Here is a 14,345-nt window from a genome sequence, read left to right on the forward strand (position 1 = left end):
AACGATCTACCATTGGTGGGGGGCTTTGAGACAGGGAAGTCAGGCTGTGAAGAAATATGGACCAGGCTCAAGAGTTAAGTCACTCCTCGCACAAGAGAAGGACAGACCAAATTATTGGTGTCAATGGTTGTGAAGGGATTGGCGGACCGTATGACACAGAAAAGTAAACATCTGGATATTTGAAGACTCAGAAAACGTGCGGTTATTTAAGCCTTATAGGTCGTGACTTCTTAGTAAAGTGGGCTCAAACCAAACTTGGAGTGAAAGAGTGTCTCCAAAACAGAACAAATTCTTCTCGATATGCCCCTGAAGAGACGGATGATGGCATCCAAGTTCGACCAGGGCCAGATATATGAACACGGGGGCCACGAACGCACTCGGTAGAGGGAAGCAGCCTTGTTGTACTGTGTCGGATATGTCCTGTCCGACAATGCTTGCAGTAACTGTGAAGGACATACAATCTAGAAGCATTGTGTGACAATGGGAACCTCCAAAAAGAACAGTCACTGGATCCTGCTGTCACCACTTTCACTGGAACAATAAGGTGTTTCGAAACCCTGTGGACTATTGAGAAATATGGAAGAGGCCGAAGATGGACTGAACCTTGCCGGATCTCTTACCACACATGGTATTAGAGACATCCTCATAATACTGTCTTACACTCTAGGGCAAACACAGCCTTTCTACAAGAATATGGAAGACCCAACTAGTAGAGCAGTTCTTCTGTTCTCAGGATCTCGAGGGTTGAAAAAGCCTCTCAGTTCAATGTTCTTAACTGTGTCCAAGACATCTCTACAGTTGGATACACAAATTTTTCTGCTTCTACGCTAGAATTATCACCTAAGGATTCAATATATACACGGTCATCGTCCGAACCTTGGTAAAAATGAAGAACACCTGCCTTGTGACTACCTTTACTCCCGGGCCCCAACACTGTGACTGCTTTCGTTCGACAAGTTCTCGTGGAATACGGCACACCCAGCATGCGCAAGCATGTACCACATGGGAAAAGTCTCAATGCCAAAGGTAATGGCATATCTTTACCCAAGAAATCCGGTAACTTTTCCTCTTCCAATCTGGGATCAAGTCAACTAAAGTCAGTCCAGTACAGTGTTTCCCAGCATGCACATAGGCCAAGCAAAATCAACCAAATGTCCCATCCACTCTTCGTAATACTTGATCCAAAGCCCAAAGGGCGCAAATAAGAGAAAGGGTTTCGGCGGCTCTCTCACCACAAATTCCTAGAAACATTCATGGGTTTTCCCTTCCACGACCTCATCGCAAGAGCCCGATCTACGCGAACAATCTTATGACGGATCATTTCGAGAACGAAGTGTGGGGTGACCGGTCCTTCTACGATACGTATCGTATCCACCTTTAATGACATCCCATGTTCTAGCAATAGGATGGGTTCGCGCTCATTAGTGCCTAATTCCTTGTCTTATCATGAGATATAATGATGATTCTGCCGTCATTCGAATAATCATCTATTATAACACGGTACTGGCATGACGGTTCTCCTCTCCAATATGGAACCGCGCCCTCGATCCTACCGGTTACCTAGCTATTCTATTCCCTCCACCGTGATCCAATATGGTCAAGATAAAGGGATATACGGGTAATTTTGACGGATCAGACCTTGTTACGGAGTACCGCACAGGACCTACAGCCAGGATAAGAGACCCAGGAACAAAGCCAAAGGCTCCACGGAGATCTGGAGGTGGTTGGGGTCGGGTTCCCCACCCCCTGGTGACTTAGTGAATGGGTATTGTCTTGTTTTAGGACCGGGCTTTCAATTGATAGGGCCATTGACAGGCTATGTACACACTATATGACATTGCTGGGTAGAAGATTAGTCTTGTCTAGTCAGACACAGTGCTGATTCAGATATGGGTAGAGGCAGTTGGGTTGGCTACTAACTAGCGCATGGAAGACCGTCTGGTTTATCGGATGCGACGCTAAAGCCCTCAATCCAGAATGGGCTCTGTCAAGGAATGGAGTAAAGGCATTATTGGACGACTTCACCACTGGGACCGTGAGAATTGACCATTTACGACGAACCGTTAGACGATACATGATAGAATTCGGGTCACTTCCGGATCGCACGGAACACTTTGACCTAAAACAACAACATCAATCATCATGAACTCGGTTGGCTTAGCCAACAATCTACCCTCACGTGTTGTGAACCAAACGGCGCAAAACGAAGGGAACAGCAGTCCATGGAATCCATTGTATGAGGTGGATACAGAAAGAGGATCGTTCGGATTGCGGCAGGAGCTTAGTCGCCTTAAGGCTAGCTTTATACACGAAAAGAGCTAATCTTGCTGAGATAATTCGCGAATTACGCCTGCGGATTCAGCGGGATAAGGCCGAGAAGAAAAGACTCGGAAATGATACTGAGGCCTTAGCACTAGTATCGCTGAACAGGGGAGTGAGTTAAAAGATGCTGTAATCTCCCAGTTGAAAGCCGATCTGTCTACACCTGAAACATAGAATGAGAGACTTACCCGTGAGAATCAAGACCTGGTAGCCGTCCGGAACCTATACTTACTTTCTCTTGTCTACTTTAACCGCCTGACAGAGCAGTCCCGGTAATACCCAGGACATGTCTACCCCTCCTCAGACTTCCTGAGTGCCCTGGAACGGTTGTTGCAGTTAGTTTTTATAGATCTGGTACTCGCTCCTATAAGAAGCTCTTTTTATAGGTGAGGGATGTTGTGGCAGACGGTAAGCTGATTCTGGAGATTAGTTTCCTTTCCTCTCAACAACCATCCTCAAGAAAGTGTTCATCAATCATATCATCGTTTAGCCAACGTTCGTCGTTATGATCACTTTTAAGTAGTCAATTCATCAATCAATCGATCAGTTTATAGTTTCCATCATTTCAGTACGGCAGCCGTATCCTCGGACCCAGAACAATGGTGAGATAGATATAGTCTCTTGACGGGAGCTGACCATCTGCAGATCGCTCAATCGCGCCGTCGACCAGGATGCAATGCAGGGCGTTTTGGAGGATCAGCAGCTCCGTTTCATTTCTCAGGAGATGACTCAAACCATTTCATGTGCTCAGAGTACTATATATACACTTTTTGAGCAGACAAGGGCACGGCACGGCATCCAATCTTGTCTATCCAAGTAGGTTGGTTGATAACATAGCGAGACCGGGTGAAATGCTTCATACCAGTAAGCCATGAGGAAAATATGAATACAAATCACATCTTAAGATTGAGAGTGATCTCGATACAGTCCATCTATCAGGCAAACCACTACTCCAAAACGCACAGTCAGATTCCGGTTGTCTCACTGCCCAACCTTCCAACGCCTACCCATGAAAGATTGTAGTCGTAATCCCAAACAGTAGACCCAACTCAACTGCTAGCATACACCGTACAGCAAGCAGGTGGGGAAATTGATCATTGATCCGTAAAGACACATTCAACGCCAGCATGCACGAGGAAGATGGCATCCCATAAACAATTAAATCAAAATAATAACCACCAACAGTGAGGTATAGATCACAACGGTATGGGAATAGGCTATACGCCTATATGGAGAAGTAAAATAAACAAGATAGGTAAAAAGAAGAGGAAAAATGAAAAGAAAACAAGAAAGAAGGGGAAAAAAAACGCTCAAGGGGTATATTCCGAAGCGCACATCATAACCATATATCTCCTTCTTCGCCATCAACCCATCGTTTCCAGACATGTTCATAGGCATCTTCCAAATCGTGAACCCAGCGCTTGGTGTCAAACAATCTGCTTCTCCACCTCTCGTGGAACAACATCTTCCGGAGGTCGGACAACCTGCCTCTTACTCGACCCTCACTGCCAGGCTCATATTTCAAGCTTAGGCATAATCGGATAGCTTTATTTTCATAGTCCTCGTCGGATGTGGCGATCAATTCCTCACGAGCCTTTTGGCCTTCATCGGAATCCGGCAAGGCACTACTAAGGATGCTGCTCGCCATACGAGAACACATCTTGTACTTGTAGCGAGGGAGGGTCAGGAGAGGCGTGCCACTCCACAGAACATCCGTCGCCGTTGTGTGTGCGTTACACTCAGGAGTGTCCAGGAAGAGATCTAGGATCTTTGCCCGGGCGATGTGGGTGTTCTTGGGCGCAACATCAGTGAATATGATGCGAGAGGCGGTCTCTTCACCTGCCCAGGCGACGGCTGTTTCCTTCAGATTCTGTTCACCGAGGTCTGGGAAGCGGAGTAGCCATAATACGGCGTTAGGAATCCGTGCTAGTATACGGAGCCACGTGCGGAAGGTCGTAGGCTCAATCTGCGAAAGACGTTAGTCTCCAAATAGTCATCGATACAACGGTAGAACGAAGCTCACCTTGTATAGCTGGTTGAAATTGCCCAGGATAATGGCATCATCGCGAAGATTGGGGAACAGCTCCTTCCGCATACGCCATCGTTTGTCTTGTTCCTGCTCCCAAGCGAGACGTGAGTCCTGGGAGTCAGGTGCACTTTGTCGATGATCGCAACAGAAGAACGTGGCCCTGGTGAAAACAATCCTTTCTCCATAGACCCAATCCTCAAGATCCTCTCCATGGTTTTCCTCAAGTACTCGATCTTCGATACGAAGATTACGCCCTCCTGGAGCAAGAGTCTCTTGTGGAATTGAGACGGTGTCGGAAAGGATATAATCACACCACTCAGCACCCAGGGTTCCTGCAAACCCCATGAATGACATGTGGATTGGGGCGGGTCGTGCAGCAAAAACCTCGTTACGTGCACCGCGGGTGTAGCCGTTTAAGTTAATCAGGATATGAATGCCGTCTGCGACGATCTGCTTGACTAGCCGGTCGACAGACCACCCACTAGCATCATGAAACACTGGCGCTTCCCTCTCAATCTGCTGGCGATGAATGGATTTATCACTTGCGGTCGTGGCGTAGCAGTAGGCCTTGACTCTTGAGGGGTTGTGGAATCCGAACACAGATTGCATGAGATGCGCAAGGGGATGATTATTGAAATCTGAGGATACATACCCAACTTTGAGGTACGGGTTTGGCGGTGCCGGCGGCTGGTATACTGTAGCCGGGAGCCATGGAGAGCGAAGGGTCGCGCAAGATATGCGAAGCCCATTTCGCTGTGAGATCTGGCGAATCTGTTTTGCGGAAAGCGGACAAGTGAAGGTGTGAAAAGGTAGCACAGTGGGTGCATTGGGAGCAGATAGGCCAGGCGGAAGTTGTGGCCTGCGGTATTTAGACATGGGATATTCTTTCCCATGGACATAAAGGTCTTGATACCACTGCCATGTGATCGCTCTGATCGCGCGCTCAACGAGCTTTACAATTCTCGAGCCTTCCCATTTCTGCCCGGCCCATGACTGGAGAATAGCATTCAGAGACCCAGACGTAAACCGTCGGCTGTCCAATGCGGGAACCAGTTGCGCGCACAGCTGCTCAATTGTACTGGAAGTCAACAAGCCACGGCCCCAGGTTTCACCTTCTTTGAGCTGTCGATCAACAATATCAACGACACGCTTGATCCAACCCACGCCAGTGTCAGTACTGTATGCGTCCCGAAGCATCCCTTGTTCATTGACGTGCCACCGATCCCGGAAACCATGCCCGTTAACAATACCGCCTCGTCCAACCCAGTTGCAGACAGAATTCAGAGCGTTGGCTAGTCCACAGACTGCTTCTGCAAACTCAGGATTCACTTTGACGGCACGCTTGTAATATGTGATTGCTTCATTGACACGACCGGCATCTTTGACTGCGTTGGCTAGGTTCGCTAGAGCAATGTCAAAGTTGTTGTCACACTGAACAGCCTGTTCGTACATTCGAATAGCAGCCTGGAGCTGACCAATATCCTTGAGTAGACTGCCAAGATTCGTGTACAAGTGGGCATGTCGAGTGTCAAGGTGCAAGCCGTAGTTATAATACGCCAGGGCTAAAGATACTCCACTACCAAGAACCACTCCGGGTATCTCAGGGTGATGCATCTCCCCACTGGCGCGAGGTAGACCTTTAGCGGCGTTGTTTTGGATGCCGGCAAGCAAAATTCCTACATTGTTTGCGGTTGACGGGCTGGGTTGGAGAGAAAGTGAAAGGTAGTAGAGCGCCAGTATATCGCGGACGCCTGGAGCGGTTCTAGGAGCACCGGCGGTGGAGATACTGGACATCCCATCCTGGTAAATTTTCGCCAGAGAGAGTAAGGAGTTACTCGTGGTCGATATGGCCGCTTTTCGGGCGAGACCTTCTGCAACAAATTTGATCCCCGGTGGCGTCCCGCATGAGGGGAAAACCAGTTTGGAAGTCTGCAGTGCCTTATCGGGATATAGAAGGATGGTTTCGTTGGCGCTGTGCTGCTCCGGTGGGGCATGGTAGTCATGCCGTGATCCATGCGAGAATGCTGCGAAGATCTGTTTTATTAGGCTCTGAATGCCGTGCCGTCTTCTCCCCGCTGCGATCAAAATTGCATCTTCAAACGCCATTGCAGCTCCAACATTATCGCCCAGGGCATATAACATATTGCCTTTGGCATGAACAAGAGCCAACATTCTACCGTTGTCGCAGCCCGGGATAGCATAGCCACTAGACCCAAAGCCAGTAGACCCGGTCTCTGCAGGCCGCTTATTAGTAAACCCCGATCGATTCAAGTCATCATCGTAATCAAAGGATGCCTTCTCATACGAGCCGAGATCAGATGCGCTTGATGCTCTGCTTTCGACGTCACTATCCGTCTCGCTAGCATGCTCATCGGCCGTGAAGCAGTCACCGTTCTTGGGAAAGCGTAGTGACTTTTGCACGAATTCGATAATGTTGACAGCTTCCTTTCCGCGGTGACTGCTGCACAAGAGACCAATGAGATGTTCTACGGCCTCGAAAAAGCTGGGGCGGAGCTTCACAGCTCGGAGCCAGTGGTTCAACGCCTCCTCTCGACGATCAAGAGCCAAAAGGGTAGCAGCTAGATTTGATATTGCCTCAACATGTTGCGGATCCCTCGTAATGATTCTCATATACCATCTCATAGCTTTTGGGTAGTCACCCAGACCGTAAGCCAGACAGCCACCAAGTAGCATACCGTCAATCCACTCCCAACCACTTTCACTACATAGCGGGGAAAGCATATTTAAAGCGGTGCGAGCGTTTGTTAGTGGCGCGTTCTCGTTGCTAAAAGGTGGGGCAGCAAAGTGGGAAACTGCTGGAACCGTGAAACGTCCTGTATGCCGTAACCTATCCAGCATCTGGGTGTCGCTATGTTGTTGAAAATGGTGGAGTGAGGGTCGATGCCGATGCTGGGTCTGGAAGCCAGAAGGGTTGTCGACTTGCGTGGTATGATTGATGGTATTCTTTGTTCGAAGATCATACTGACTCGACGGGTAGCTGTTATGGCGCACAGCTTCCGGTGCATTTGCTTGAGAAAAGTCCAATCCAGGCTGCCGCGGTGGTTTGGGATATATGCTAGGCTTCAAATACCGCTGGCTCTGGGGGTCGCCGCCGGCGTGCGAGATGCTATTCCGTCGGGCGTGGTGAATAGAGGCCAGGAGGTCGACATAAACACCATGAGCCCATGACAAGACCTTCTCTTTAAATTCCACATTGGCCGCACGAGAATTGGCCGTGGGGCCCGTGGCGCCCGGGAAACCATGCCCACTCGAGGTGCCTGGCCATGGCGATGGGTAAGCTTCGCTTCCGGGCTGACGCTGTGAGAAGGTCGGACCTGCATTGTTTTGACGCGTGTGGTACGGTAAGGTGCGAAGAGAGGAATCAAGGGCCTTCTGCTCTGAGTGACGCGGGGGGAAATTGTTCTTCACCGAAGAGTCGTGACCAACCATTCCCAAAGGCGCCGCTGCGCCCCAGGTTGAACCTAGATCGGGGTGACTGCCTGACGGCACTGCGTTACGGTTGAACGATTGCTGCCCTCCATCGAAAAATTGAAGACCCGACGGGTCGACTTGTTTTGCGAACGGATTAGGGGAGTTGAATCGGGGCTCTCGAAAGGCTGCAGGGCGATAAGGAATGTATACACCATCAGGCCAGTATGGGCCATATGGCCCGGTACCCGCCGATGCGGTTGGGCCAAGGCATGGCTGGAGAGTCGCTGGTAGAACGGTAGGAACATATGCACCGTTATGCCAGTAGAACCTTTGTTGGGATACTGGAATTGGAAGCGATTGGTTGAGTACGGAATCCATTCCAGGCATATAGCTCAACGAGCGAACCCAGCTAGCACCATTCATATTCTGGACCATCTCCCCTAGAGCTGCATTGGTCCGGTTCGACTCGTTCTTGTACACTGGTGGGAAATTCATCGGTTTTGTTGGTGACGACTGTTCCAAAGAGAGTTGCGACCAAGAATCCATCGGAAAGCCCGTTTGAGGCGCTACCATCTGGCCTGATTCCAGAGGTGAAACGAGAATATGCTTCGTCGCTGGGGGTTGAATGGTTGTATCCCCCGGGGTTCCATCATAACCAGCCGCAAGTGTCCCATTTGGTGTCTTCCTCCTCAGTGCATGTTCTCCAGAATTCTTTGGGCCAGGTACCAGGCCGGTCGTATCATGAACATCAAGGCGTTGCACGGGATGATACTGCAATCGGGTCCGAGGAATCGAGTGAAAGGAGGATCTGTTCATGTCATTATACGGAAGTGTCGTGGCGAAGGATGTCGCGCCAAAGTCATAATTCCCATCCACTGTATCAGCGCCATGGTGATGATTCATATGATGATGTGGTTGAATTGGCGGGAAAGGTGCTACTGAGGGCAACATTTTGGCCCTAGACAGCGGAGACACCTTTGTCCCACCGTGATTTAACAAAGTCTATACGGAAAGTCCAGAAAGAGGGGATCCGGGATATCAGGCAACAAAATCGGAAATTTGAAAAAAGAAAAGAAAATGATAGGGGAAAAGTTGGAGACCGTCGGTTCAGGTAACGGCCACAGATCACGAGCGGTCAATAGTCGAGACAGGCACGTTCACTCTTGCTGGGATTTTCAACAAGCATCCTCCTTGAAACGTTTTCTACACCTCATCCTGGACATGAACCGGCTCACGAGACATTCAGCGAAGCCTCCCACGGCTTGTCTGCGGATTCGACATGAACGCTGGCTGGATAGGCGAGGCAAGCGTTGCGGGATCGCTGGACGAGGGATAGTAGAGAATGTAGACCAGGTCGAAAATACCATCCACCAAGAAGCCGGATTCCAGAAGATAGAAAAGACACGCAGGCGATGTGATTTCCGCTACGTTATTTGCTGTGTGAGTGTCGAGAGAGGTGAAATCGGCAATGCAAGGGAGGAAAGGGATTCCAGAGTCACAGCCCTAGTCGACGTCCTAAGAGTACCCCCACTGACGCAGGTGTCCGCAATACGCGATCAATCACTCGAAAATACCACGCTTGGCAGAAATGCTGTACTCAGCACGCTGACGAGAAAGGGAGGGAGCGGGGGACGAATCAAATCTCAGATCACAATAATCTTTTTTTTTTAAATTAAAAAAAGAAAAGAAAAGAAAAGAAGAAGAAAGAAAAGGAGATTTGATTATCAAAGAAGGCGGAGACTGAATCAGAGTAATAGTGTAGCAGCGGAATCGTCGAACATGGCACCACTAGCTGATAGTCATCAAAAGTGTCGACTTCTCACGGTTTTCGACCGTCCTTGTCCTTTTCTTCGCTTTTTCTTTTTTATCTTAATATTTCTTTCTCCTTCAGTGGTTGCCTTGGTCGCTTATGTTATTAGTATTATTATTGGCTAAACAGAGAGAGCGAAAAGACTAAAAATTAATAAAAGGGAAAGAGGAAAGAAGAGGTGCCTAAGAACCAAGGCGACAGCGGACGCAGGGAGTGTTATGAGGCGGAGAAGATCCAACGGCCGGCGGAGAGGCACAGAAGTAAGAGACAGAAAGGAGATTGGAAGGATGATGATCGGGTCTGGGGTAGTGAAGGATAAGGAAAATAGACCAGTCAAATTGCGAGGGGCGACCGGAAGGCAAAGGGCCATCAAAGAAGCTCGGAGATCAAGTGGGAAGGAGAATGGAGGAGAGTTAAAAAAAAAAAAAATTTCAAGTCATTGTCGACAGAAAGAGAGAGATGAAGCGGGATGTTCCATCATGACAGAGCGGAGCTTCACAAACAAAAGCAGTGGACAGCGTCCAGTCTGTAGCTCCCGTTTCGTCTTAGGGAGGTTCCTTTTTTGGGGTGGGGGAAGGAGACAAGTGGATGGAGCCTGGAGCGGGAGTGGAGTCCCCAAGTGGAGTGCCTTTTTCGCATTACTGGCTTGGGCGCCTTAGCCCATCCATGATTATGTGGCTTGTACGGGCTCAACATCATTCTTTCATTGGCCTTCTTCTTTCTTTTGCTTTTTAATTATCATTATTCGGTTTTTTTCCTCATTATTTTTCTCCTCACTCATTTTCTCAAATGTCCCCAAATCTATATTTATATATAGATATTACAAAGTCAACCACTCCCACTGGTTCCAAGAAGAAGAAAAAGACAAATAAAAGAAGATCAATCGGGGGATATTTTGACCCTGCGTCAGCTCCGTAACCAAACTCCCAAATCAATCTACCAAGGTGGGGGGGGGAAACAAAATCAAGAACAAAGAAAAAAAATCATTAGGGAATACCCACATAATCAAACACGACAATCCATCACCTCCCAGTCCCACCCGTGCGATCCAACGGCTAGGATGGACCAGGCGCTAGCCACTTGGGCGCAGGAGCAAATCCAAGTTTGTTCAACGTCAGTGGACCACCGTCCAAGACCCCCGGTCTCCGGTGGCGCCCGCAGTTGATCAAGCCTCTGGATTTGAGAGGGTTTGCTTGGAGACGGCGGAAGGGCGATCTGGCACATTCGGTGGGCTGAGTGGAGTCGCTGGCTTGCTGAGCGTATGTCCGTGTCGACCTGCAATGCAAGCTGGCCTTCGGCATGCACTGAGGTGGAATATTATTCTTCTTGTAATGATTTCCCGGTTCAAGAAAGAAGAAGTGGGGGGAAGGAATAAAATGAAATAAAATAAATCTTATTACACAGAAGGGAATAAATTAAAAAAGGAAAAGAGAAACTTATGGGGAGAGAAAGAAACGGGATGAGCCGGCTATAACATGAGTGTATGCTGATTATGGGGAAATAGGGAAATTTTGACAATGGTACAAAAGAAAAAAAAAAAAGAAAAGAAAAGAAATATCATCTGTAGATCAAGTGAAGTGGTAGAGAGGCTCAGACACTTGGCCCAAATGACCGTCTTTGAATTGGCGGTTCTGCAACTCTGATGCAGCCAGAGGCTGAAAAAAACGCCCATGGAACTTGTACTGCACATGCCTTGGAGGGAAGCAAATCAGGTGAGAGAAAACCTGAACGGTGTACTAATGTATGTATGGATTGTCCATCGTCATCATTTGATAGAGAATATTTTCTAGGCGCGGTGATGTATTTTGTTATATTTTATTTTACTTTGTGTTCTCTCTCTTTCTCTTTCCTTTCCCTACCCCCTTTTCTAAAAATTCTTTTTCTTATGTTTATTATATAGTTTGCATTTTTATATTTCTTTATGTCTCATAAAATGCTTCAAAAGTAAGAAAGCTACTTCTGAAACTATAGGGACTTGAAAAAAGGGTAAAAACAGAAAAGGCAAAAATAAAAAAGTTGTTGGTTTCTAGAGGATTCACGAGTCCCCATCCAGGAGTATATAAAATATACCTATTTAGATAGTACGTACGACGTACATCTATAACACGATAAAATCTACGTAGAAAAAGAAAATTTCCATAAAAAGAATCCGTAAAAATAATCTCAACCAAACCCAGATAGTCCAACTCAGAATCCACTTTCCCGGGTGTGGAGTCAACTTCCAAAACTTTCCAAGGCAGCCCGCTTCTTTTCAATGCCCAGTCATACCAATCCGATTCAGCCATGGGATCCATCCTCCCCATGGCTACTCCTATCACTAACTCCCACTAGTGCTCCTCCGGCGCAGGAATCACTACCTAAGTATCATTCTCTCCTGCTAGTTCCGACCTCTCCATCCGCCCAGACCAGGGTCTATAGGATCGATGAGGGCGGGAATGGGGCCGCCGACAACCCTTTTTTTCCATGTCACGAGCGGCGGTCTGACGACGGCGATCGGCAAACTCTGCTTCTTTTTTCTCCCTCTCCCTCTCCACCTTCGCTCCGTTCCATTAAGTCGGGTATAAAATGAGCATGAACATCAATCTATCTGGGTATAGCCGACAGGCGAAGGTTGCAGATGGACTAGGTCAAAGTCAAAACTCGCGACGCTCTGAACGGAGAATGGGGAAGTAAATATATATCAAACCGAGGGTGACGATAATGATGTTGTTCTTATTGTTGTTGCTCCTGCCTACTTAAGATCGATGTATAACAAAGTCCAGCCATCCGTTACACATCATGGTCTGACTCATCCTTACACCCAACGTGACTTACACAGCATATGTGACTGATGTATGGATATGGGCTGTAGGACATACATGACTGTACAAAGCCACCCCCCATCAGCACAGCTCCCACCACTAACCACCAGCCGGGGCGCCGCCTGCAGCTCGGCGCATATCAGGAACCTGACCACTACTACAGTACCGAATCAGTCTGGTGGAGAACAAGCATCACTATCCTCGGCGAGTGCGCCGCAGTTCTATGTCGAACTATCAAACAGAGACATGCTATTATTAATATACTACAAACCATCTTGTGCCACCTCTCCTGGATGCTTGCTGACTCTAGACAGCGAATATACTGAGGGGTAAGAGAGTTTATGTAAACTAACACAAACTGCCGGCCTGTTTCAACTTAGCTTGCCCCCCCCGAGATCCACGGCACGGACTGGGGTTTGATATCTAACAGATGTCGAAAGTGTGGAAGATCTCTCTGAGGATACTAAATACTCTCGAAACACGTGCGTAACAAGAGTAACTACGATTATGGTAAGAACGACAAAAAATTCTAGAAAACCGGTAATTGACAGACATCATTGCATTGTAACGACTACGAAGGAAGGCTACGAATTAGATGAGCCATAACAGGCTAGGCACTGAGCCTTGTCATGTCGACCGTAATGATGGATCACTGCATCCACAGAGAAAGGCACAAGGCCGATCGCAAAGATACCGCGATGAGTAACGGGCCGGAGTTTGATCTTCTTTGCTTAAAATAAGCCTATACCACATAGTAAAAGGTCACAAACCAGGCCCGGAGGCGGGAATGGACGGTAAGGGCCAGAGTGTTGCAAAGGTCATCTGGGTGTTGTCTGATCACGACTCCGCTCGCATAGAGACAGCGAGTAAATCATGAACAGAGATATAGATAGGAAAGAAATGACAAGGTGACCAGTGATTAAACCAATCAATTTCCGATTGAACACAAATGGGAATCTTGGGTCATGACTCGTAAACATTTTGTTTTTTTTAAGACATTGATCATATTCTCCTAACTAGCATGCCGATACATTAGGACTGCCGTGGATTTTTGACCATGATTTACTCCGAGGGAACTAGATAAGAGTCAATATACTGACGCCAGACCACAAGGTTTATTAAACTTACCCTCGATCTCGCCAGCCTTGATGTCATCAGAGACATCCTTGGGGCTACGGCCATCAACTTGGCAACCAACAGAGAAAGCGGTACCAAGGATTTCCAGGACGGTACCCTGGAGCTCCTTCGCCAAACTCCTGTGACGCATGGTACGAGCGATCTCGATAATGTCATCAAGAGGGATGGACTTGGTGTGCTTAATGTTCTTCTCCTTCTTACGGTCACGAGGAGGCTCCTTGAGGGCCTTGATGACCAGAGAAGAGGCGGAAGGCACGACGGAGATGGCGGCCTGACGGTTCTGGATGGTGAGTCTGACGGTGACACGCAGACCCTTCTATAAGGCGCAAAACTGCATATTAGCCGATTGCCTCCCATGTTTGCACATATTGACCATTGCGTCCTTACCCAGTCTCCAGTGTTCTTGGCGATATCTTCACCAATCTTCTTGGGGGACAGACCGAGAGGACCGATCTTGGGAGCCAGAGCAGACTGGGCTCCGACCTCACCACCAGTCACTCTCAGGTGAATGATCTTCACCTCATTGGGGTCGAACTTGGGAGCTGCCCATTGAAAAACATATTAGCCGCCAGTGTGTTATAACCAAGGCGATGATACTTACGCATGGCGAGTGCGAAAGGTCGTCAATCGTCCTTGGAGTTGGTCGAGGTGGATGGTACAAGGAAGAAAGGGAAAAAATTCTCGTAAAGGCGCGGGATATTTCACTGGGGTTTCACTTGGGAGGCTAGACCTTAAGCGAGGGGCCCAATCGGGTAAGGCGCCCAGGGCTCAGCCCGCTTATATTAATCACGTGATTGATAGTCTGGTATGGGAT

At 48.2% G+C, this 14,345-nt stretch overlaps 4 protein-coding genes across 4 annotated transcripts; 1 reads left to right on the forward strand and 3 right to left on the reverse strand.

Annotated features, from left to right (window-relative positions):
- Positions 1–3,658: 3,658 nt before the first annotated feature.
- On the reverse strand, positions 3,659–8,734 carry BDW43DRAFT_310962 (UDP-N-acetylglucosaminyltransferase; the record flags this gene model as incomplete). The annotated part of the gene is made up of 2 exons (XM_032047084.1): positions 3,659–4,288; positions 4,346–8,734. The coding sequence occupies 2 exons, from the start codon at positions 8,732–8,734 to the stop codon at positions 3,659–3,661; spliced, it is 5,019 nt and encodes a 1,672-aa protein (XP_031900444.1).
- A 1,806-nt stretch (positions 8,735–10,540) lies between these two features.
- Positions 10,541–11,142, reverse strand: BDW43DRAFT_275613 (uncharacterized protein). The gene has a single exon (XM_032041873.1). The coding sequence runs from the start codon at positions 10,892–10,894 to the stop codon at positions 10,649–10,651; it is 246 nt and encodes an 81-aa protein (XP_031900445.1). The 5' UTR covers positions 10,895–11,142; the 3' UTR covers positions 10,541–10,648.
- Positions 11,124–11,580, forward strand: BDW43DRAFT_275614 (uncharacterized protein). Its single transcript, XM_032041874.1, has one exon. It carries the CDS (start codon positions 11,236–11,238, stop codon positions 11,491–11,493), a length of 258 nt encoding a protein of 85 aa, XP_031900446.1. The 5' UTR covers positions 11,124–11,235; the 3' UTR covers positions 11,494–11,580.
- Positions 11,581–13,363: 1,783 nt separating this feature from the next.
- BDW43DRAFT_275620 (60S ribosomal protein uL11) lies at positions 13,364–14,331 on the reverse strand. Its single transcript, XM_032041875.1, has 3 exons — positions 14,133–14,331; positions 13,919–14,073; positions 13,364–13,847 (listed from the first exon to the last, which is right to left on the reverse strand). Exons 1-3 carry the CDS (start codon positions 14,134–14,136, stop codon positions 13,482–13,484), a joined length of 525 nt encoding a protein of 174 aa, XP_031900447.1. The 5' UTR covers positions 14,137–14,331; the 3' UTR covers positions 13,364–13,481.
- Between the last annotated feature and the right edge of the window lie 14 nt (positions 14,332–14,345).

The sequence above is a fragment of the Aspergillus alliaceus genome (assembly GCF_009176365.1).
Source record: "Aspergillus alliaceus strain CBS 536.65 unplaced genomic scaffold BDW43scaffold_21, whole genome shotgun sequence".
Classification (NCBI taxonomy): domain Eukaryota; kingdom Fungi; phylum Ascomycota; class Eurotiomycetes; order Eurotiales; family Aspergillaceae; genus Aspergillus; species Aspergillus alliaceus.

Excerpts from the sequence above, each read along its gene's own strand:
- BDW43DRAFT_275613 (XM_032041873.1), bottom strand. The coding sequence starts at position 10,894 with ATGCCGAAGGCCAGCTTGCATTGCAGGTCGACACGGACATACGCTCAG.
- BDW43DRAFT_275614 (XM_032041874.1), top strand. The coding sequence starts at position 11,236 with ATGCAGCCAGAGGCTGAAAAAAACGCCCATGGAACTTGTACTGCACAT.
- BDW43DRAFT_275620 (XM_032041875.1), bottom strand. Across the intron at positions 13,848-13,918 it reads CCAAGAACACTGGAGACTGG|AAGGGTCTGCGTGTCACCGT; the intron begins GTAAGGACGCAA and ends TGCGCCTTATAG.